This window comes from Neodiprion virginianus, chromosome 2, assembly GCF_021901495.1.
Source record: "Neodiprion virginianus isolate iyNeoVirg1 chromosome 2, iyNeoVirg1.1, whole genome shotgun sequence".
Classification (NCBI taxonomy): domain Eukaryota; kingdom Metazoa; phylum Arthropoda; class Insecta; order Hymenoptera; family Diprionidae; genus Neodiprion; species Neodiprion virginianus.
Genome location: NC_060878.1, coordinates 41671588 through 41697066, shown reverse-complemented (window position 1 = coordinate 41697066; position 25479 = coordinate 41671588). Strand labels below are relative to the sequence as shown.

Below are 25479 nucleotides of genomic sequence, written 5' to 3'. Positions count from 1 at the left end.
TCATTAGTAGAATTCTGGTTAATTAGTTACGGAGTTTCTTACGCCGTCGCGTCAGTGCGAAGGATTCGTACGGCGAACTTTTACTCGGAGGTGGGTATTCGGTTAGCTTATTTCTCGTCAGGTCGGTCCGACCGTCCAAATTGGGTTACTTAACATAAGATTTAAATAAAAGCAATTTCCGCTTTGAAATTAGTCCGGCTTCCGAAGGACAGAAACAAGGAGAACCTCGGCTATGCACACGACGCCCGTTGTAAGTATCTGCCGCAAGGATATTTGGATATTTGGGTGTACCCGCCTTATCACGTAAGCGAAATCGGGGCAAGAAATTGATTGCCGTTTCACGACGGGATGGGATATCGATGCGAAGACCGTTACACCGAACGAGGACTGTGTATAAGATCCGGTATGTAACTTATTTACCTGGCTCGACGGCGCACCGTAAACGCGCTTCGTTATTTATTAGTAAAAAATATAATAATCATATCGTTACAATGGTGTACAAGAGTAATTACACACCGTTACATTATAATTTGTATAATCTATCGTACATAATTTATATATTATATATTTATATATATATTATTTATATTATATTTGCATATTAATTAATTTATTTATACATATAATATCCTGTGTACGGCTATGATTGTCCTACATTCTACTAGAAACACTGGCTATTTACAAGCGTGAAATTTTTTTAGGATTTCGCACAAATTTCTGCAGCTGTTGTAAACCCGTCGCTTCGAAAGAACAGGAAAAAAGACAGTGAAGATGAAGGAATAGAAATACCGTGGCGCTAAGCCGGTGCTGCTCCTCTCCTCATTGTCAGGCATTGACAATTCTCGTAAAAGCTTGTCTGATCGCGTCTCCCACACCCCGTGCAAACCCGCCGTAGCGCTTAATGTCGTGGATACAGAGAGGGTGGGAATAAATTCACCTGACGAGGACGACTGATTGCTGCTCGATTCCCGAATCATTATTGCCCGCCTTTCGGGGCATAAATTTGACATTAGCAGTCCTCGATTTACTCCCCTCTTCTATATGGGCCAGGGTACAGGTAGGCATGCTGCTACAATATCGAGGAGCTTAGCCTCACGGTCCATTAGGGATCGTTAAACGCCGTAGAAAATTCATAAAGCGAATACCACGGACATTTTTCACACCCTCTTACGTCCATTCATTCGTCGAATCTTCCTACGACCTTTCCATTTTTCTTCGCTTCAGCCCTTCTTCGTTTACATTGGTTTGGGTATACAGGTAAATCGTTCAACATGATTGCAGAACGATCATATACGTATAATGACAGTGAGTTTTCACACATACACACACACAGACACTCACTCAGAATCATCACGTGTTTCCTTTGTTGTATTCTGATTCTATACCGATACAATTCACAAACTCTCCCCCATCAACGAAATTTCATATTCTCACGTACGCGAACGCATACCTATCTCAAATGCATCGGTAAAATACAGTATTTCATAAATGGCTGTATGCGTATAGGTATACCTACGCAATACGTGTACGTACGTACGTCGATGCGAAAGTCGCATATGACACGAGCAAGTTTTACGACCGTCCCAGATGTCACATACTCACAAATGTGTTTTCATTTACAATTTGAACGAACCAAGCCCCATCTCTTTCACCCTCTCTCGTTGCTGCTCGGCAGGAACGTGAAAAATAAAAAAAAAAAAAAAAAAATGCACAAATAACCAAGCACGAAACAAAACGAACACCGAAGAAAAATGAATAAAAAATTTCCCTGCGTCCTCATATTTTAGTCGGTATTCGCGCACGGATTCATCCATAATTCATACCATCCCAGTTATACCGGTATACATGTACTATAGGTATATATATACCTACGGGTATCAACACTGTGTGCGCTCAACGATCGATTATTACTGTGAACTACAAAATGTGTCATCGACGAATGTCGTCGATATCTGCTGCCTTGTAATAGGTACACGAAAGATAACAAAGCACGTCCAGCCGAGCTAAAAACTCGCCTGCGCTGCTTTCAAAGCTCGCTGAAAAATGAACAAGGCCGGATTCGAATTTTACCGAGCCAAATATTTAAGTTTCATAGAAGAGAAGATCAAGCTGAATAAGATTATAAGGTCTTCAATCTCACGATTCAATTGCTTCGGAAAAACTTTCCTTACTCCGATTTTATCACTCTCACCAGTTTAAATTCGACTAGTGCTTCAATTGCTCGATTTAATTGAATCTGCAATTGGATCAATTCACTCGGAGAAACTAGGGTTGACAAATTTCACCCCAGAATTGGAAAATGTCCTCATGACTTCGGAACCCGGTTATCGGCGCCATTTCATCACCACATAACCTGAGTTTTTGATTTTGATGGAGGCTAATCGTAATTCTTGAGCTTTTAAATTACTCATGTCACACAAATTAATTAAACCTAATCAATAATATACCTGTTCTACTATCCACACGCGAAAAACTACGGTCAACGGTCAGCTGTCAGCCTGGTTGCATCGGTTTGATTTTACCCCACCAGATGACACATTGCAAAGTGACAATCCCAATGAACACACCCCAACAGATCGGTATGCTTTTGTGGAATAATAAAAATCAACTCGTACGATACGAAATCCGGTTTGTAGCGCAATTGCCGTGCTGCAAAGTGTGCCGATGAAGAGCCAAGCGTCAGGGTGTCGATGACGCGACGGCATCACGGCAGGCATATAGGCACGCATCCAGGGTATCGCGTGACAAAGGCGTTACGTTCGCGTTGTACAAGGATGAGGGTATCCCGATGATCAGTAAGGTACGTGAATATCCCTAGACCTTCCGCGGCGTCGACAGAGTCGACAAACAGCAACGAAGCACGCGAGTCCGAGAAGCGCGGCGAGTCCGGCACCGAGTCCAGCCCCGGCCCAACCGGCGGGCCCAACGACGCCGCTTCCATCGGCGGCAACGGGCCCTCCGCAAGTTTGCGGGGACTCGTCATCGGCCTCGGGGAAGCTGGCGTTGAAGGCGGTGCCGGTCGGCGTCGGGCAGTTGACGACGCCGTTGCAGAGAAGGCGGGTCGAGATGCATACGGCATCACCGGGGCACCGAAAGCCACAGTCCTCGAGCTTCAGGGTTTTTATAGCTCCGGATTCGTCGCGAGGCAGGTGGAAAAGCTCCGTCCATGCGATCTTGAAGGCCGCTCGGGCGGGCGCCATCGACCCGGTGAACTGGATTATGACGGCGGGAGGTTCGTCCTCGTGGCTCTCGGAAATGGGCCCGACGGGGCCTAGCTGCGCGGCCGAGAGGATCGGCATCTCCCTGACGACGCTGACGTTCTCCCCGCAGATACCGAGGTACGGCTCGGTCATTCCGGGCAGGAATATATCCAGCTTGCCGTCCTCGCACGAACGCGAGGCGAACTTTATCTTGTCGAAGTGAAGCCACAGGTCTCGTTCCGGATTTACGCGTAGCTCCCATATGCACTTGATCGAGCGTGGAGGAGTCACGTAGCCGAGGGCCTCGTAATGGGGAAATTCAATCTCGCCGTCGGTGGTCGCGGGAAAAAGGGCCGGTCCGCATAGCGGACTATGCGCAAACTCGTACTTGGCCTCGAATAGCGGAAACGAGTGCTTGAAGTAGCTGGCCGCGGCATGGGCCCCGTCCACCAAGAGTTTCAGATCGAGCTTTTCACCCCGGGAGACGATCCTGAGGGGCGGCGAGCCGTTTCCCAGCCGGCAAACGCAGCTCCCTTTTCCGGACCCTGGTAGCGGCTCTTTAACGATGATCCGATCGGCCCGGCTGTCCCAGCACATTCCGCACTGGGCGTAAGGATGATCCTTGAAGGTGACGGCCTCGACGGTCAGTATGACGCGAGCGAAGAGCCGCTTGTCGGTGACAAAGCTGTAGGTGCAGGTCAGGTCGTTCGGCGGATCGCCGGGACGTTTGTAGACGAGGGTGTTGAGCGGTGATCGGAGGTAGCCACTCTGGGCTTTCCACGCTGCGAAGGTCTCGTCACACTCGGTGTTCGGCACAGCCTCGCCGAACTTTGTCGCGTTGAAGAAGTCGTAGTGAGCCCAGTAGTACAACGAACTACCAGAGTAGCTTCCGGTCTTGCTCTCGAACCTGACGAACAGAGCGTTCGAAGTCGACACGAAGTCGTGCTTTTCCATCGGCCTGCTGAACGTGTCGCAGAATGTCTTTATGATCCTCGCGTCGTCCGGCCAGTCGGCGTCGTAGAGGGTAAGGCTCTCGCCGCAGTCCCCGTCGTACAGCTGGATCGGTGACTCGATCCGGTTCACCCTGAAGCTTGGAAAGTAAAGCCTTGCGATTTCCCCCGGACGGCCCTTCAGCAAGTAGGTGCAGCTCGTGTGAGGCGGATACCAGTGAGCCACCGACAGAAATATCCCCTCACCAGCACCGAGGGTCTCGCTGCTGAGCAACCAGTCGCAGCTGCCGTTCTTCACCCCGGCGGTCTCGACGTGGCCGGGCCAGTTCCCGACGTTGAAGTGGAAGCCCGTGTTCAGCAACGGTCCAGCCGGCGAGGACACGAACTCAACGTAGAGGTCCTCGCTCGTGCCAATGATGCTGTAGGGGAACTTCCCCATTCCGCAGAAGGTACCGATCACCGGACTGGTCTCGTTCATGCCGTCGAAGACGCGGATGTAGTCGTAGGGACAGTGCTGGGAGCCTGAGCTTATCGGGCGCATGGGACAGGTCATTATGTTCTCGCACCGCTGCCCGTCTATGTTGAACTCCTCGTTCTCGATGTAGAGCTTTATGAAGGGGAGCCTGGTGTTCAGGCGGTACTTGCAGTGCAGGGCGCGGGGATAAACCCCCGGGTATGCCGGACTCTGGACGTAGCATGTCTGCAATCTGCAGTCCTTGAAGACCCGCTCGCAGTAGCTTCCGGGCACCACCTCGCCGCGTCGGTTCGGGTAGAGCTCGGGGTGCTGACCGTACCTGAGATAGACCTCGGTCTGCTGTTCAGCCCGTGAATCGAAGCTGAAGTAGGTTTGATCCGTGAAATTTTCCGCGTGGAAGAGAACCCGCACGAAACTCGTCTCCGATATGAAAGTCTGCGGCTGCTCCGACTCTCCGCAGAAAACTCCCGGGTCCTTTCTGTTGCTAACCTCCGTCTTCGCGTTTCCATCGATGATCTACGGAACAGAATTACACATATGTCCTTTAGTCGTGTCTTATTATCAAAACTTATACTCGTGCAGGTTTCGAGACTTTATGATATGGCCTCAACTTCTAGGAACTCAACGCTTGGAATTATCAATTTACATCCTACTTCACAGATAGAAACTCGCCGATACTCTTCCCATGATTACTTCCAACTCTTTGAGTGGTTCGTGTCTCTTAACAAGCGATTTGCATTGCGGTGATTGATTCGAAGTTACGAAAATCCATTTAAACAATTAGTTCGAAATACAATCTTATAAACGATTTTTCAATACGTACGGTATTTGACATACGTACGATTCGATACGATACCAACTAACTTGGTTCAAAGGACTTCCAACCGAGATGTGAACTTGAGATCGCACCACGCGTAATTAATCCCTCAGTTTCGCGTTCAAAATTCTGTCCACCGTTTTGAGGGAAAAAAACAAGCACTTGACATGTAGAGTCCTGAAACTTTGGTATGTGCGCAGGTCTTAGGAATGTTAGCTTAACGCAGGTTAGCTCTGGTGAAATACTTGGCGGTGAGTTCAGCTAACACGGTTTAGGGCCAAGAAAAAAAGGATGGAGAGAATTAGAACAACCCGTATTTGTTCTCTGAAGCATGTGCGTGTGAGCAGCTCACGATAGGAGGGGGAGAATAAAATATAGTTTAACAGAAAAGTGTTCCCAGTTCTGCAGAGAATGAACGAAAAAGTTTGTCTGGTTAAAGTTCCAAGGTTCGGGTAGTATATGGTAGAAAAGACTCGGCCTCCTCGAACGAACTGGAAAACTTTTGGTTTAACCCCGGGTGGCCACGTCAAAACTTTGTATCCACTTACTACTGCCGGATGACAAGTGTGGATGAATTCGCAACCGCGTTACTTTTCACTACGCTATACGTATAGGGGTGGGTGTATACCTATATTATACACCTCATACTCCCGTGTAGTCGATCTCGCGGCTTCTTTATTCAGTTGTATAATGCCGGTATAAAACATTCGAACTTTTGGCATAAGAATGAAAATAAAATAGAAAGGTTAAAGTAGAAGAAGAAGAAGAAGAAGACGAAAATGAAAAAGTTTTAAGCGGAAAGATGGGAAAGACTTTATGACTTGCCGTCGTCGCCGCTAAAAGTTGCACCTTCGATTGCCCGGTATGAAATTCTTGTACATGGAATGAAATTAAGAAATTACAACCGTATTCACTGTCTGAAATTTTACTGCGGTCAGAATTACCATCAGCCCTTTCCATTCGGAAAAATTGTGAAGTACGCTTCGCAGGTTCACCGGGATAAAATCAGGCTATATTGCCATGCAATAATGCACTCAGTTTACCCCGAATGTGCGGCATGTTGCACACTGTTTTATGCAAGCCATAAATCCACATTTACCGAGACATTTAGCTGCTATTAATATCGTACGTCACGAGGAAAGCTTTCGGAATCATAGATTATATACGATCGTCAACATTAACTCGGAATGGATTCAACTGCATCAAACCAAGAAGTAACGACACCGGACTAATTAAATTCACGTACTGCACGAAGTGCAAACATTTACTCTTTTTATTTGGATGTAAAATGTGCACGGCAGTAAAACAAAAGTTCAAAAGTAAAAACAAACACCGCATCATTGTTTTCCGTCTCTACGCGCAATGCCGGACTTTGGCGAAATTTCACCCCTGTGTGCGTAAATTCGGTGGTAAAATAATACCGACTAATCAGTATGGGAATTTAATTAGAGTAAGCTTCAATTGTAATTTGCAATGGCACGTTGACAGCTAGCTTATAGGTGTGCATGGGTATGAGTTGGGTATGCCGTGCGAGGCATTCCTCGACTTAATTAACCCTGTAGGTGGTAGAATATTAAATTTATTTATCGTTAGGGCGTGCAGTGGAACCGGTTAAATATTACCGTACGCGTGTAATGTTTCTATTTAATTTCCCACCAGTTTCTGGCATCACCGATATACGAGTGGCTTTTCCAAGAGCTCTTAATACGGTGATTAGTTGCAGAAACGGCTTATATTAAATTTATTCAACGTTATTGTGAAAAAAAAAAAACGTAACTCGCCCTTGCTACTTGCAGAGAAAAAGTATAAATTAGCGAAACTCCCGCGCCTCGGTTTGTAAAAAATGAAACAAAATGAATTTGTATATATTTCAGCGAACCTACTGCACATCAAAGTAAAATCCGTCTCGCTTCGCTTACGGGTTCTGAGCACAAAACTTTGCCCATCTTTGCAAATAAATACATAATACCCGGTGTAAGTCGGAAAGCTTTGCACTCCCTTTTTACCGTGATAAAAATCGATGTCCCTTGAAAGTTGTCCGACGGTCTCACGCAGAGTGTACCTGCGAAACATTGTGAAAGCTGGCATGGAATACGAGCTTTTTGTAAGCTTGCTCTCAGCCCATCATCGATCATCGACAACCGCTCGCCTTTCAGCTAAACAAATCTGCATTTCGTCCTGTGCAGTTGGTTCGAATCGAGGTAGAGCACGGTCCACTGATCCTTCCAAGGTTCCAAGGGCCCAAATTCGAGGAGCACCGATTTATCTCGGGCGTCACCTGGCAATGGAAGCGTAATGAGCTCCGGCAGCCGTACGCAATCTTCCTTGTATCTATCCGCGTTGTATCGCGACGGCAGTCGCTCACCCCCTGTGTATACATAATGTACACCCTATCTCCCCGACTCGAGACGGCTTGGCGAGGGTGCGGACGAAAGAGAGAGAGCGAGAGAGAGAGAGCGAAACACCTGAACGCCCTGAGCTAATTTCTGCGCGGGTAATTGCCAAGCTAGTTGAATGGATCCGACGCGTTGGTTGCGCGGTTCCACGCTAATTAAGCGCTGCGGCTTCCCACTGCAAATTCAATATTTCCCGGCCCCCTTGCACGCCATCAGCTACAGCAATCAGAGCTGACCCGACCCGCGTTTCGCTCGTTACTCGAGTCTTAGGCTCCTACTTTGGAAGGAACAGGACAGTGTGCCAGGATGCAAGAAATCGGCAGCTTCTTTGGCTGCCGAGGGTGGAAAGTTTGCGGAGTAGGAGCGGAAACTTTTCATCGTGGAGTCCGTTGATGTATCGTCACATCGTAGGATTACTCAGCCGAGTGAGTTATTTTTTTTTTTTTTAACTTTCTTTCCTTCTTTCTTTTCCCTGAACTCGAATATTTCATACAAACGTTTCGCATGATTGAAGACACCGTTTTTTCGAGCGGGAGTCTCTGAAACCCAATGTGGAGTCCGCTGCCATCATGAAGAGAAAGCTCGTTGAGCTGTGGAGCAAACTCTAGAAAGTATTCCTTCAGAAGAGGCGAACTCTGCTTTATTTTCGCCGTCTATTGGTCGTGGTATGCTCGACGGGAATCGAAAATATTTGGAATAAACTCTAGGTTGTGTTTTTTTTTTTTTTTACCTCATGCAACGAACCGATGCAAAGTACCCAGCGCCAATTTAAAACGGCTTTGGTTAGGAAATAAACATTTCAGTTTTCCAGCAAACGCGGTTTTAATGTTTAATCGTGTTTGCAAATACGTTACAGTGCTGTAACAAGTACGAAAGAAAAACTCATTTGCCTCTCCGTAACGAGAATCCTCTCGTATAAATTATTCCAAATACACTCCGGCTATCGATTTAATTTTTCCCCGAAAATAAGAGAACGAAGATGAAATAATATCTTGAAATTTCGCGCGAGGATGAGGGCAGCTTCCGTCCAGATATACGGCAGACCCGGAGGAGCCGGCTGAACGAGCCTGGGACGCTGAAAAATTATAAAACGGTAGCCGGAGGGTGAATACCCACGGTTGGTATACCTGTACGATGACTATTGATTCCGTCTGTGTTCCCTCCGAAATATATCGCATTGAATACTCGGCTTCAAGAATTCAAGCACACTTATGTAAACTTTGATAAACCGAAACATGATGCCTGTTAATTCCTTCTCTCTGTTTCAGCGGAATAATTGCGAAAATGGTCTGCAGAATTTCGCGATTTCGGACTGCGAAATTTCACATTAAGACAATAATTGTACCGGATAGAGGGGAGAATTATAATATCGGGGAGAAAGACAATTACAAATCTCGTCTAGCTGCAGGTTTTCTACCTTCTTTTTTCACTTCCAACCAGAGAGGCAAAAGCTCGGCACTACCCTGCAACCCGAGTATATAAATGAAATTATTATCTTCATTCCCGGGACCGTAGACTGCTACACCCTTTTTCCTCGGCGCACAGGTGTCTCGTATATTACAAGGGATCCTCCAGCTGGCAAGGCTTTTACAGTATACCATTGCGTTTTCAAGTTGTCGCGGTCCCTTCTCCACGGTTCAACGTCTGGTCTGCTCGTAAAATTACCTACCCAAAATATATTTCCAAGCAGTTAAAAATGATTCCTCTGCAATTTTGAATCTGTTCAAGTTTTTTATATTATGAATATTCAAGCCTTTGCTCTATGGTTTTGTTTTTTTTCTTTGTTCTCTACCATTTTTGTACACATTTTGGAAAATCCGACCGATATGATTAATCAAGAGCTAAAGTTTTACCAAGATAAGAGAAATCTTGAAAAATGATAGTTTACGGATGTTTTGACGGGTAAAAAGTATCTGCAAAAGGGTTTAAACCTTCGTCCGAAGTAGCGGGTTATAATAATTTACAAACTAGACACCCTTTTAGTCGTTATCGAGTCCCGTTACGGTCGGATAAACATCAAAGTTGCTGTTTGACTTCTTGCGCAACGAAGGGATGAGAGGTCGATAGGCAAGCCGACAGAATCCTCGAACTTGCGGGAGTCGAGTTTCGAAAAGATCTCCGCAGAGTAGGTACATCTCTGCAGAGCCGGGCCGTGGGAATCCGGTCTCAAGGCTGCTCATTAACATTGGAGGAGATATTTCTCTCGGAGAAAATGCTTCGGGGCAACGGAGAAGCGGCGGCTACAGCTTAACGACGTTTAACGGTGTTAACGACTCCTCGCTTTCCACTTTACCCTTTTAATATTTCAGCCATAAAGAATTTATTCATCCAGAGGGGGAAACGACTCGCATCACTCGCGTACAGCGCCACCGGAAACTCGGATTTTTTTTAAAGGCAAATAGAGACTGCAGTAGCCAGGATAGAGCTTTTTTCAGATCTTGAAAACGGTCGCAATTGAAGAACAATACAATAAACGGTACTGAAAGATTCATTCAGGCGAAATCGATTCCGGCGATATCGAGGCGATGAACTTTCCTGATGGAGTTTATGCATCGTGCAAAGGTATATATATATATACGTAAGATACTTTACTGGAAGGCGTTTGGAAACTCGGTCCGATCAGCGGATTAGAAAACTTGACGTGTGAACCTGAACGGCTGCGAGTTCTCTGCCATGCCGCTGGCTGCGCTGCAGATGGCTTGATCTCGCGAAGTGCTTTGCCCGCCGCTAAAAGCTCCGCGAAGCATTAAGCTGGCCTCGAATTTCCTTAGCAACGGCGAAAACCGAGTCGCACGTATTGAAAGTTAGCCAACTGTGCATAACAATCAGGATATGGATATACGTTATACCGTATATGATACATACACAAGCGATTCTTGCACTTTCACATTTTTTTCGTTCTTTGTTCGCGGGAGAATACGCGGGGATGTGAGACGAGCAAAATGGCGTAGGAGTTTATAATCAGCTGATCGTTTCAGGTTATGAACACAAGTTCCAAGGTACAGAAAATGTCGCGCAAAAATTGTAAGGCCCCCGTTCTGTTGCGTTAAGTTGATGCCGGATGAAAAATTTTTCTCGTCCACGGCAAAGCTCGAATTGTGTAGTTGGATTAATTATTATTCGACTGGTTCAGAGTGGTGAATATTCGCCACCAAATGGCGCCTTCCGATATGCCGGAAACGCCGAATAGATACGGTGTCATGGCTTTGGGAGCGATTTTGAATAGAGCTTAGGTGATGCGGGTGGAAATGTATACCACGCGTGTATAGTTATATACGTTGAAGGAGGTAAGAGACGGCGCGCGGTACGGCGAAGTCAATTCTCTTGAGATCCCGCGTAAGCCGGGAAACTGGGTATATCTCTATGTGTCTGGTATAACGAAGCCGAATACGCTTCGCTGGCGTAATTTACTTCGACCAAATTCCCGCAATACATCGACCTAATACGATGATATTTTATTCCTTGTACTCCACGCTTCTGAACCGAAAGAAAATTCCTGACTCGAGCAGTCATCCCGGAAATTTGATACGTGCTGGATACGTTTCAAGAACAATTGAAAATTCTTCGTTGTTATTAATTTAAGAAGATTGAATCCCTGTAAATGCAAATTCTGAATTTAGAAGTTCAGAAAAATTGCAAATACGGTTCGTCAGAGAGATTGAACTCTTTTTTTTGATTATTAAGTTTTACAGTTTTGGTGAAATTTGAAAATTAGATAAACCTAATTTGTATGATTTTTTTTTTTTGTTTCCAACGAACATATGTAAGCTTTCCTCCCCGCGCACGTCGTGAACAAGAAAATAAAAATAAAGATGTTGTATTGAAAAGCCAAAAGCTCGTCACGTCGAGCCAGAAAACACTTTGGTACACAAATGTTTTCTGAGAGAATATTTTATATAACGCGTTCGATTTGAGGGGATAAAGGATAAACCGATAACGAGTTTCGAACATCCCTTTGTCTCGGGCCGGAGAGAGAAGGACAAGAGATGAAATGAGGAGGAGAGAGAGAAAGAGAGAAGGACGAACGTGTCCCCGATATCTTTCTGAATCGAAGCCAGAAGAATAGAAATTGTATAACGTGTGTGGCATACAGGCATACAGGGCGTCGGTGAATACTCTCGAATATACACCAACAGCTACAGATGCGAATAAGGTACAGAGTAGGGGCTATAAATACTCATGCCTCACACTTCGAAGTTCATTGATTTTCCATGTAGCTCGTTCAGAGGCGGCCAGAGTCTCTACTTCTCCCTTCTCCCTCCCGCCCCCGTCTTCGATTCTCCCTGCAGTCGAGCCAACCTCATTTTTACATCACTTTCCGTTGCCTCTTCTTCTTCTCCTTTTTCTTCTTCTTCCTTTCGTCTCACCCCAACACGAATACTTTTCGAGATACACGATGGCAAGCATCATCGACTTTCACGAGGGGCAGTGTGTAGATTTTCCGACGATTCCCTTGTATATCCTGCGTGTCCCGTCACTGCTGACGTATGCACGTCTCCATTCACACTGGAATACCGGTTTTCACGGATACGGAATATTCCAGCTTCAGCAGTTTAGCTTATACAGATTTCAAACGGCAGTCGTTCAAAGTTGACCAATGGGATCGAGGCTGCGTTCGCTTACGCCGCCGCTGATTGGTCGGCGGTGAGCGTGACCGTTATTTTTCGTCTCTCTCCGCTGTGCGATTGGCCAACTTCAGAGTGTTCCAATTTGAAACCTATGAGACTATGAAAACTTTCACTGACGGAATTTCGGCTCTTTTTTCTCGCGGAGAATATGGAAATAAGCTCGGAACGAAAACGAGGTGTGAAAAACAAATTTCACGAGAATGCAAAACTCGCGTGGACGTATCTATGTGTGTGTGTGTGTGTATTTTATCCTCTTATTCCGAACGATTTGACAGGATCGCGATTCGACGATTGGTTTGAAATTGCTTTAGGAAGATATCTGTATACTTTTGCACCTCGAAAGTGGGAGGATGATGTGGCGATTGTACATGTATCTGTATTATGACCTACTGAGCCTCAAAACACGCCGCCTTTGGCGTTTTTAATGTTCGTAGATCGAAAATGCGGTGGTTTCGTTTGGTAGGTTCCTTTTTCTTTTTCTTTTTTTGTCAATCTTTATATTTTACAAGTATCGAATTCCCCACCCCTCGAGGCCCCCTCTCCGAAAAATCTTGTATCAATCGGATTGCTCGATTTGAAACTCAGCGCCGAGCGAGCCGCTTGATTCTATATTGATCATCCTGCCGTATTCCCTTGATTATTCCGCGGGACGGAAATTGAACGGAGTTCGCTGCGGCCTTTTGTTCCCATCAGCCTTTTCTCCTCCTCCCCCTTACCGCCGCTGCCGCTACGGCCCGTTCTTAATTTGAAAGATCTGTCATTTGTTACAACGCAAACAACGATTTCCCTTATCGATATTGGAGGGGCGGTAGGTTCGCGACCCTTGAACTGCCATGCACCCCAATTCTGTTTATCGCATTGTCTTTTTTTAGCCTGTTCGAGCGCGTGCGCGCGTGATTGTTCGATATTTTCACTGCTTTGCGTTTTTTTATCTTTTTCATTCTTTCTTTCTTTCTTTCTTTCATTCTTTCTTTCTTCAATTCCCCGGTCGTTGCCGACCGAAGAAGAGAACGACAACGATGAAATGAGCATAAAGATAAAAGTGAAAATATTACGACTATACAACGGCAGATAGGCGACCCTTGGATATATAAATTTTCCCACAGTGTTTTGCGGCGTAAACTATTATTATACCACAAATGTATATACGGATATAACGTTTTCTCATAAAACTACCTTTAGGGCCGAGAGACACGATCATCAACGAGAGAAGATACGCCAACAACTTATATCGTAAAAGTATCCACACATCAGCTTGTATATTCCATGCCTCGTTTAGCGGCGTTCAAGCACTTTCAATATCGCTGCGGAAGAAGGTGTATCGGAACATATTATCACGCAACCCTGTTTCAAACGTCGCCAATTCTTCGACACTCACTATTCGGCCCTTCTCCTCTTATCCTTTTCAACCGACTCCAACGAGCGTTGTCGAGACCCTCTCTGGAAGCACTGAATGATCGTTGACTTATCACTGCTGCAGGATCGAGGGGGATGTGTACAAAGATACTTCACCGTTGTTTGCACGTCCTCAGACTCGCTTGTCGTTGAAGTTTGCCAAGCATGGAATGGAAATGTGGCTCTCGTTGTCATGACGATTTTCGCATCCTTCATTTCCCCGTTTTCTCACCTCTCTATTTTTCATTTCAAAGGTTTTCTCGGGACGAAATATTACGTCATAAAAAAAATCGAATAAATCAAACCCTTCGAGGATTTTGTACAAACAGTTTCATCGCGATTTCACACGGATATCCGTATCCACACCTCGCGAAGAATTAGTTAGGCAAACTTTCTCGCGGCGGCGTTAAAATTTCGCACCGATTCATTAATTTACGGTCGCGAGACGAGCGACGGTTGGTGCTATTAGAGAAAATGCGCGAAAATTTTACACCGCTGTACCCTTTCCCAGTTGGCGAAACTTCAATTTAGAAAGCGAGTTGAAACTAGGAGTTGTTGGAACGTACAGACGGCCACCGTTATGCCAGTTAATGAAGATGAAAAAACTTTCGAGCGACGAATCAGCTTCCCACGTAAAATAATAATAATAACATCAACAACAACAACAATAATAATAATAATAATAATAATAATAGTAGTAGTAGTAGTAATAGTAATGTTGTAATCGCAGTCCAGACTATTCAATTAGCATCGCGGACTGTGAGACGGAGGACATATTTTTTTTGTAACGTCCAAACTTACAGAAACACAACAGGTATAACGTTTACGTCACACAGTCGATATTCTCGTTACACTCCTCGCAATTTAGTTTATCGGCCAGAGAGATGAAATTGGCTCAACTATACACCATTCATTCCTCCCCTCCCCCCCCCCCCCCCCATGTTGTGTACGAAGATAACAGATGCGTGGAATTAAATCATTGATCGTAAAAATCTGTCCGTGTGTGTATAAGGCTTATTCTTGTATCTATATTGCGCATCGTGAAATACAGCAAGTGCTCCCGTAACTGACAGAAACCTCTCGATTTTTTAATCAACGTCGAAGTTCTGCTGCTGCTGCTGTTATCTGTGGCGGGAAAGCGAAACATGCAGTTCAATTATTGGGTAGGGTTCTAGCAGAAATATTTTCTCTCCTGTTTTCACTCACTTCTCACGCTTAATTGAACTTGACGAAATCGTTTGAATTTTGGATTTTAGGATACTCGGTGTAAAGCTGATGTCTTATTTGTTTAGTTCAGTGCAATGGTTGATTTTTTACGTTTGATAGTTGAAATTGTTCTGTCCCTGGTTACAGTGTAATATCTGAAGGGAAAACATGCGAATCATCCAAAGAGTTGAGATTAAAATATTCCAAATGACATATCTGTTCCTGTTTTAACTCATCGCTCTCCATTCACGGGTATTAAAACCGTTCCAATTACGAAAATTTTAATTGGCTGCGGGAAGGAATTTAAAATCGTGCATTTTCGTTCGCGCTGCGACACGAGGGCAGAAAAAACAGTGTAGCAAACAAAAATCGTGCAGAATTTAATACTTGTAAGCTACATGTTATCCGCAGTCCAGTTAATTGTTAGCTTATGCAGATTGAAACGTGAAATTCCTGCAGCCATTCAGTCGGTTTAGTGATATATTATACAATATATAAAATTGTAGGACGTAAACGGGTAACGACGTCATTCGCAGACGCTTCAAAAGCGGCGTTAGAGCGAATATAGAATAAGAAAAAGCGAGGCACTTTTTTATATTCAGTACATAAATAAAAAATGAGAGTAAAGGTAAGAAGAAAAAGGCATGGAATCGCGTCCGTTCCCTGGACGAATTTTTCCGGGAAAAAGTAATCTTGGTGAAATACATTTTTCGAATTCGCAGAGAGAGAGGGAGAGAAAAGTGGGGAGCAGAATCGGCCAAAGAGGAAGAGATCGCTTATATTTAATTCAATTTATTATTGCGCTCGGTGTTTCGCGCTTCGCGTTTTCCCGCGAAATTCCGACTCGTGACTTGCGGGCAGACGGGCGAGGAACCCGCGTGATGTTTGGCCCGATAGATGCGAGCTCCGGGCAAGCCTGTCGAAGATTAATGACGTTCTGCCGTTGGCGCGTACCAACCAACCCAGCAACCCCTGTTTCAGTCCTGTATCACGTTCCCGGCAGGCAGTCAAGGGCCCATTCCTCAGCCCCCATAACCGGCAGGTATGGCACGCATCCTCCGACTCTGTTCTTCGTTCCATCACCGAATGAATAATTAAGTCCTATCCCACCAACTGTGATGCAACACCGATGCGTATTTCTCGGCGTCGGGATCCTTATGCGAGTGGTTATGTAGGGTTTCTTTTGCGTACAGATCCCGATACCGACAGTTTACCGATATTTCATCCACTTTCCAGCTCAGACACAAACCCTTTTTTCCAATGATCGATAAAGTAGACCAGAGTGGGGATTAACTCTCAACTGCAAAAAAGGGTTTGTGTCTGAGCTGTGAAGTGGCTGAAATGTCGGTATTGGGAGCTGTACGTAGAAACGATCCTGTATACCTGCTTTACGAGGAGTCGAAAGTGGAGAATTTTTCGATCATTCCATCACCGAGATAGCCGCACGTTAAGTACTTAACAAATGCATGGATTACTTAGCTGCGATGATTTTCTTAAGAACTCAAAAACAAAAGTAACCAAGGTAGTAAAACATCATTTCGCATAGGATTTAAGATGAAAAGTCGATATCTAACACGTGCTGATTGTTTATAAGTTCAGTAAATTTGATGAAAATGCGATTCGTCACCACGTTGTAATGAAATTAACAAAATAAAAGTTGCTGCTGATATTCCATTCACCAACCCGCTTAACCCAGAAATTCTCTCCCTGTTTACTTGCTCGTTAAAGTTTCCTGAACCATGGCTCTTCTAATCAGGCGATACGATACACTGCAAAAGTAACGATCACGAGTTAAAATTCTAAATGATCAAAGTTTAGATAGTGAGCATGGCGTCGGATCTGATCACTCCGAATAGCGCAGAAAACTCGGAACGGTGAAACTTCGGAATGGTTATAATTATCGTAAAATTTCTCGCAATAAGGTGGAAACAAACGATAGTACCTACGTAACTGATCGGAAATTCGGACTTACTCGGAATCTTTTTAATTAGTATTCCGTAAGAGGTTGTCCATAAATTTCTGAAAATGCGCGATCGTTCCCGCAAGCATCTAATCTGGACCAGGTCATTCCACTGGACACTAACAGACTTACGCATGGTCCTCCCCTCAATCAGCGACGATGATCTAGGACCGGAAGGTGAAGGGTGCCCTGACTATTTCCGTTAATTTACCGGACTCCCTATCTGCAGTGCAGTGCAAACTTCATCGGGAAGTCCGATCCTCGCCCGGTTGGCTAGGCAAGAGTCGAGCTGCAGTCTAGGTGTCTCATTCCAGTGGCCAGTAGTGAGGTGAATTCCAATCGATGCTGCATTTGGGTCATTATGACAATGAATGATAATCGATGCAACGAAATACGCTGCGATTCGGATAATGGAATAGAGGTTACCAAAGCCGGGCTTGCAGTACGTGCCATCGAATGACTCGAGCTCCAATGATGTTGATCATCGACACTTGGACTTGTGTGGTCGAGGCGTTTACACCGACCCGTGACAAGTCAGCGGAGTCAGAGCTGACATCGCGTGTCCATAAATCATTTCCCGGTACTTTTCATTGCAGCATTAATATTACGTTGAATAGACTCACGATCTCCTCGAGTTCTCAGATATCTATACCTGTAATACGTAAACCTGAAGATATACGTTAGTGACTGTAGAGTTTCTATAATAATCGAAGCACGCCACCGTCTAGGCGTCTCTCTGAACGAAGGTATTACACAAGTAGGACTCGTCCTGGAAGTTCATAAGTCATAGTAAATCACTTGAAGTTATACGGTGGAGAAGAGAGAAACTACGTTGTTGGTGCTGAACGCGGACGTTTATCAAATAATATACCTAGAGGGACGTAAGATCTCATCGGATTTTCTGACAACTATCGACTTTCTTTACCATCTACTCGAATGGAGGAAATGAAACGGTAGCAATTTCTACTGATTGAAAATATATTGAGTGCTTAAGTCCAAGCTGGAAAACGGTTAAACCGGGAAAATTAAAAAACGGAGATTTACAATCGATGACCGATTTGAGTTCGACTGAATTGTATGAGGAAAAAAGGAGTGGAAAAAAAAATTGAAAGCTTGATTTTCATTGAAATAATTCGGTAATTAGTTGTTTGAAACCGGTTAGAATGCTATGCAACTTTTGTTAATGCCAAATTCGTAGAATTTCATCTAATTTCAATAGCTCATTGTACCCAAAAATCAATCCTACGCGTATGACCTGACATTGAATTCTGAAGAAACGATTACCTCATGAAATTCATGATCAGTTTGTTATGCGCAACTTGTATTGATTTTAGGAATATTGTATGTTTTGGTAAATTGAAGAATCAGGTAAAAATTAATGTTAAGATAATTTATAAATACCTAATACGTCTTAACGTAAGCGAGCTGTGATTTGTTGAAATTCAAACACTTTTTGTTAATGCCAAATTTCTACAGTCCATTTAATTTCAATGATTAATAGCTCAGTTTGTGCATTGACTGTAAAACTGATATATTCGAAAAGTAAGCACACACGTTTATTATTTGAGATTTGTATTGATTTCAGTTGTAAGTTATTTTTTTATGATATAAATTAATTTATAGCTAATTCATTTACAATCAAAACGAGGTATCCATATTCGTCAAAACTGGACATACGATACAGTTTCATGAAAAAATACGAAGTTTCACGACGTTTATAAAATTGTTGACAACTGCAGAGTTCTTTTCGTCACAATCTTTTACTTTTTCTAATTTCAATGAATCTTTACCTTCTCAATTCTATAGAATACAGAAAACAAGTTTTTGGAGAAATGTCCGTCTGTCCAAAACTCCCGCGATTATCGCGGAAACGGGTCAATGAAGAAACCTGAAACGTAGAGGATTTAACAACCAAATGATGGACATGAAAAATCACCATGTCCCATTTAATTTGAACTCAGTTCTCAATGTTTTACCGACCAACCTGCACTTTTTCCTCCTTATTATTTTTTCTAAATAAACAACCATGTCCTTCCATCCTATCTATTTTATTTCTCATTTGGTTACCACGCCTCTCAGTTTCAGATTTTTCATCCAGTCGCTTTCGAGATTATCGAGAAAGTTTGTCGACCAGACTGACAGATTCTTCCCTTTTGACGGTGACGAAAGGTTCGCGGAAAAAAGTATTTCACCGGCTTACTTTCTTTCTCCACGCGTACCGAGGCTGCAGAATAATCCGAAGGCGAGAGAGCAGAATCACTCTCAATTTCTTCGTCCCGCTCCCAATGCGCAGCTGTGCAGGAGGCGAGATAAGAGAAGAATAGAGAGTGAAAGTAAGACGCTGCATGCACGATCCAGCGTCAATAAGGCATGCCAAACAGGCTTGCCCTCGGGGTAACGGAGCGCACACTCCGTAACCCGTAGCCCGCATCCCGTAGTCCGTAATCCGTAATCCGTAACCCGTATCAGTTATTGATCTCGGTAAAGCAGAGGATGTGGGCCGCGATGCCGTCTGCTGGCCTTTGATTGCGTCCGAAGCCGCGGAGCCGCGACTCGAAGATCCGTCTCCTCTTGCTGGGGCGATTTTCTGTCGACCGGAAAAGGTATACGGACTGCCATTTCCGTTCCAAGTTCGAGCTTGGCCAGCATCCTCTGCTCCGGCGATAAACCCTCTTTCCCAAGATTCCTCTGTTTTCTTACCGTCCGTGCTATCCAGTTTCCACAATCCCTCAAACGTCAAGGTTTGAACCGTTTCTTTTTCTTTTTTTTTTTTATTTTTACTCTAATAGAGATCTAATGGAAATGCTTTCCATGCTACTTTGAATTATTTTCTTTCTTTCGATCGATTTGCCAAATGCTAAAAAAAAACGAGACGTCAACGTTTATGGAAATGGAAGCACAATGGGAGATAAAGAAAAAAAAAAAAAATACCGAGAACGGAAGGTTTTCCAGGTTTATTTTATGAGGATTTTTGAGATCCCAACGCGAAATAGCTCGTGTTTCAAACGCTAGGCTCGCAAGCTCGCTCCACCTGTGATAAAGGGCGCCGGCAAAAGTGGGTACCCATGTCCCGCAGGATATAATACGGCTAGCAACCGTCGGCCGAGACACAATGGAATACATATTACACCATCAGCCTACATGTTGCGGGGTAACGCAATACCGTAGTACGTACGTAATTCGAGGAAAAAAACCGGATCGAAACTGCGTGTCGAATGAAAGCTTTGATACCCTGAATGGTGCTTTTAATGCGAATCAGTGGGCTGATTGAACGGTGCAAACGAATTAACCGTCTCTTCGACGCGGCAGAAACGTGGAATTCCTTGTGGTTTTCAAGTCTATCATTCGATTTGTGGAAAAGTAACGGTGACCGCGTCACATCCACAAAGCACTTCCTTTTCCATTCGTGATATATTTCATCTTGATATCAAATATACGTCAAAAGCGGAGCTGGGCCAAGATTGATTGTTCGATGCGTATAATAATAACATCGATTCTTTCGCTGAATTGTGGCCTCACAGTTGTGAAATTACGGGGGTCGTCTGGTGTGTAGGGTGTTTTTTTTAATACTTTTTGGGGATTTTTTTAAGGCAAGTCATTGAAATTAAATTTATCTTAATTTTCACATCATATTTATTGACATTTAAGCAAACTTTTTGATTTTTTTCAAGACGAAATATTGAATATAACCTGATGTACACTGCCGGATAGGAACGTAAGTTAAAAAAAAGTGTAGACATGATATATCAAAAAGCACTAGACCGATCCTGCTGAAATCTTTACAGCATCTTCATTATATCTATACCTATCGCGTGAGGTAGGATAATCGTGATTGCTTTGGTAGTTTTTGTTTTACGATAAAACATTTGAAATTTACATTTTTTTCGTATTTGTTTAGCTCGTAAAACGAAAACTACCAAAGCAATCACGATTATCCTAGTTCACGCAATAAGGAGGTACAGGTATAATAAAAATGTTGTAAAAATTTAAGCAGGATCGATCCAGTGCTTTTTGAGATATCATGTCTAGACTGTTTTTTTACGTACGCTCCTATCGGACACTATACATTAGATTATATTCAATATTCGGACTCGAAAAATTTCACAAAGATTGTTAAAATGTAAATAAATATAATGTGAAAATTATGAGAAATTTTGTAGCAACAGTTTGCCTTAAAAAAAAAAACACCCAAAGAACCTTTAAAAAAACAGCCTTACACCAGACGACCTCCTTAAAATTGCGAATCCGCAAAATATTTGAGGGTGTAAACAGGCAGGAGATAATCATCGGGTTGCGTTAATCGGCGAAATTGAGATTTTAGCTCGGGCTTACGGCGAGTACGCGTGCCTTCCCAAAAATTAGACACTAACTCGGTGTTAGGATATAACGAGAGCGGTAATGAATTGGGGTACGAAGGTAAATCAAGCCGCGTATGCAGATAACTCAATATTACCAGCCCCGCATGACTTCGTGTATAGCTATGCGAAGCGTACAATGTTATACGCCCGAGAAATCGTATCACGTTATCAATTATTCGTTTCACCCTCCGTTAGGTTAATATTTAATTACCAGAGCCGGAAAAAAGGGAATAGAGAAAATTTATTACTCAACGAGAGGTGGGCTTACAGGGGTGGAAAATACGATTGCAACCGATAAGGTAATTTTCGTGCATCGTGTTACATAGTATACGTATACATGTACATAATATACATCCCACGGTGAGAGGGAAAATGTAGGTTAAAGAGGTAAAACCGCGTACTTTTAAACTTAGTTTTCTTGCTGCAGCGTGAAAGCGGGAAATTACGTAGAATGTGTATAAAAAAAAAAAAACGGTGGAAAAATTTGAATCAAGGCAAAAAACGAGAAACTCGTTCAAAAACCGCGCTAGTAATTTATCCACAAAAGCGCATCGCTCAAAGTTGACGGCTTAGCTAATTGCACCCACTGAAAACCGTAAATACTTGGGCTTTTCAACGGCTGGATGAAACGCACTTTGCCCGGGAAATGCAAAAAGCGTGAAACGCAAGCTGGATGCGATAAATCCCGCTGTCGCGGTGTAGACGCGAGGCTAAAATAATCACTGCGGATGTACGTATAACATGGGAAAGTTAATGAGAAATTTTTCAAATTATACCATCGACTGCGATTGAATCGCAGAGTAGTCGGTGAATATCTTACCTGCAAAAATCCCCCGACGCATGTTGTCGCGTTTGCCAAAACGCCGACCTTGAATTTTTTGAAACGTACACGAAGAATCCACTCTCGGGGCGTCCCGCGAAATGACCGAAAGCGATACCAGCAGGTCAAGGGTCGACCCCAAGTAGCGGCTGTCACCGCGGGGCTGGAGACGTCTTCGTAAATGTCCACAGTTTTATTGCAATGGTCCCTCTCGGCTGAAAATAATTGTCAAGAAGAATCGGTGAGATTGGACGGGCAAAAGTTTGACATCGGTAAAAGTAAAACTACCGTGTAAGCTGAGTGTACCAATTATTGGCACTTTTATTTACCAAAATTGGAAATTGACGGGCAGAAGTTGCGAATTTCTCGATGACTAAAGCCAATCGCTAGAGGATCAGACACTGCAAATTTATTTTTTGATAATTCTATAACCGAGGATCGGACAGATACGCAACCAAAAAAGGTCGATAACCAGTACATTTACCTTATTAACTTCATACGCAGAATGACAAAAGTATCGCTGCACCAACTATCACGAATTTTCGGAAATATCGTTGCTAACGCGTGGATCGACGCAGCGAGCGTGTACAGGTGTATAATATCAGTCGGAATATCAGTGATACCTGTAGGCTCTACGAATATGTTTGTCTAATTTTCTCGATTAGTATCGATGTTTGCATTTCCCCTGTACTCGGACCGGTGTAGCTCAGTCAGCCGTTCGTATTGATACACGTTCATTCGCATGCGGAGAAATTCGTATATCCGTATATTTAACGGGCACGGTATTAGCTAATGGATTGTTCGATTCTATTCTATACGTACAACATCGGTTTGAATAAGCCAGGTATGTAACTACGTACTGCTCGGTGGAAAATGAGTGTACCTACTTCAATTATGGATGCATGGGACGGACAGTCAGAACGAGAAATTAGCGACTATCCAAAAAAAAACTTGGTAAATCACACGTTTCTATAATGTCACTGTGCTCGGTTTATACGTGTAATAAAAAATAAAGAATAAACAAAGTACGCGCGATGCAGTGAAATAATTTAAAATAATGTTTTAAGATGCTCTTCCAAATAACGGTGATTCTTTCATTCAGATAATTGAACTCAATTACCTTCGATCCAACTCTTCGGATGTTGGTCTAATCATTTTCTCGTTTAGACGTATATTGTACCCTTTTACCCTTACATGCACCCTTGAATAAAATAGTTGTAACTTTAATTGTCGGAAATTGATATTTTCGACGCCTCGAATCAAGCCGATCAAGATCAGTTTCAAAATAAATGATTCGCTGAGAGGACAAAACGAATTCGATTCAGGTATTTCTCCTTTTATGTCCCGTTTGTTTTTCGCTTCAATTCGGCGCCGTCTGTTAAATCGAAGGAAAATCCCGGATACATAAAACTGAGGTAAAAATGGGTTGACGTAAATCGTGGAATTTCCTCCCAGAGCACGTGCAGCCGCGTGAGCTCGACGATAAACACTGTTTGTGTAAGACGCTGGCGGCGTCTATTCCGGGGGTTGCAATATCGCGTCATATCATGCAGCAGTGCACTTAGCCGCTTGCAGCTCCCCCAGAAACCCGGATGAAGATATCTCGTGTACATAGATCACAGCTGTTCGTGTGCCGCACGTATGCTCGCAACACTGCACATATGTATACGGGGCGTTCCACGTCAAATTTGCAACCCGTGTACCTCGGTCCCTTGGATTTTTATCAGTTTTCAGCACGACGTTGCAACCGACTCAAAGGGGTCGCGGAATATTTTTCGACATTTTTTTAGCCACCGGCGACATGAGAAAAAAATTAACAAACCAGTGCCGGAAACGTCCTTTTTAAAAATCTGAAAAAATTCACAACGATCTTATGATTTAAAATATGATTCTTAAGCATGGCACGGTAATGTGTTCTCAATATTTACTATTTCGTTCGCAAGTTTCTAGTTTTTTCATGTCGGAATTGTTTTTGCTATCTTATTTTTCATACGCCACGATCTTAATAGATTGCGGAATCGCGTTCTTTTCATGATTCCGTGATCCTTTTTGATCGGGGAAAATCATATTTTAAATCATAAAGTCAACGTAAATTTTTTCAAATTGTAAAAATATGGCATTTCGGAATTGGTTTTTTTTTTTTTTTTTTTTTTTAACGTCACTGTTGGCTAAAAAAATGTGAACAAAATTCCGAGACCCCCTTCGATCGGTTGCAGCATCATACTAAAAAATTATCAACATCGAAGGGGTTGAGGTACACGGGTTGCAAATTTGACGTGTAATGCCCCATATACACATCGTATACCCTTGTATTCCTATACAGTATGCACACGTATTATAAGCGAGTACGGCGAAAGGGGAAATATTCGCGTGCTGGAATAGCGGGTGACGGTTAAACCGGGCTAATTTAAGTTAACTGGAGGCAATCAGCTCGGCACCTGATTACTCGCGTGATTAAAAACCGAGCAAAGCTCGTTAAATTCACAGGTCGACCGTCGCGCCGCCGAATGGCGAATAGTCTCGTACTTTGAACCGCTAAAAAGGGAATGAAAAATTCCCGTCTCTTCATGCCGCCATGGCTGTTCTATTGCGCTAGTCCATAGACAGCCGAGGATCAAAGTAAAGGACTCGTTTAATCTGTCAGATTGATCTGCATCCGGATTCAGTATCATCTTTTTGCCTATTTAATCATCGAGTTTTTCTCCGGTTTCCGATCATTCATCTGGCACATTTCACTGTTAGTCGGTAACCGAAATTGTGCAAATCAACCTTGTCGCCGAATTTGATACTGCTATCGATGAACATTCGCGTCATTGAAATTGACTCGAGGAATTTTTGTCATCGTCTTCGGAGCGTTTAAGGGTCGCTTCATCCCTCCGCAGCAGCTTTACTTTGAACCTCGCATTTCACAACGTCAAATAAGCTATCGGGTAAATATTGAGCCATGAGTTTATTCACCGTAGATCCTACAGAGTAGATCGTTCGCACGAGGAGACGTTTGACGAGACCAGCTGAAAGATTAAGAAGCCTGAGGCTGCAGCGGTAGCAGACGATGAAAAAAAAAAACCTCAAAGTTAATCCAAACCTGACAGTCGAAAAATGTCAGAAACGGAACAGACTACTCCAATCGGAATTCAAGGGGATCGAACGAGCGACATAATAAAGCGATTCGGATAGTAAACTGAAAGAGTAATTCACTGCTATTATTTGGAATGGAAACAATGTTCCCTTCGCCAGTAAATCAATTTTCTATTTTCTTTGAACAGTAAAAATA

The 25479-nt window shown here is 43.6% G+C and overlaps 1 protein-coding gene across 2 annotated transcripts in view; it reads right to left on the bottom strand.

Annotated features, from left to right (window-relative positions):
* Positions 1–408: 408 nt before the first annotated feature.
* The window catches only part of LOC124297576 (cubilin-like), an 84674-nt gene continuing 59603 nt past the window's right edge, over positions 409–25479 (bottom strand). For both annotated transcript variants that reach the window (XM_046748750.1, XM_046748749.1), the window contains 2 exons: positions 22206–22420; positions 409–5141 (listed from right to left, as the gene is read on the bottom strand). In XM_046748750.1, coding sequence (XP_046604706.1) covers positions 2793–5141; positions 22206–22420 — 2564 coding nt within the window. In that variant the 3' untranslated portion in view covers positions 409–2792. The remainder of the gene's footprint in view (positions 5142–22205; positions 22421–25479) is intronic.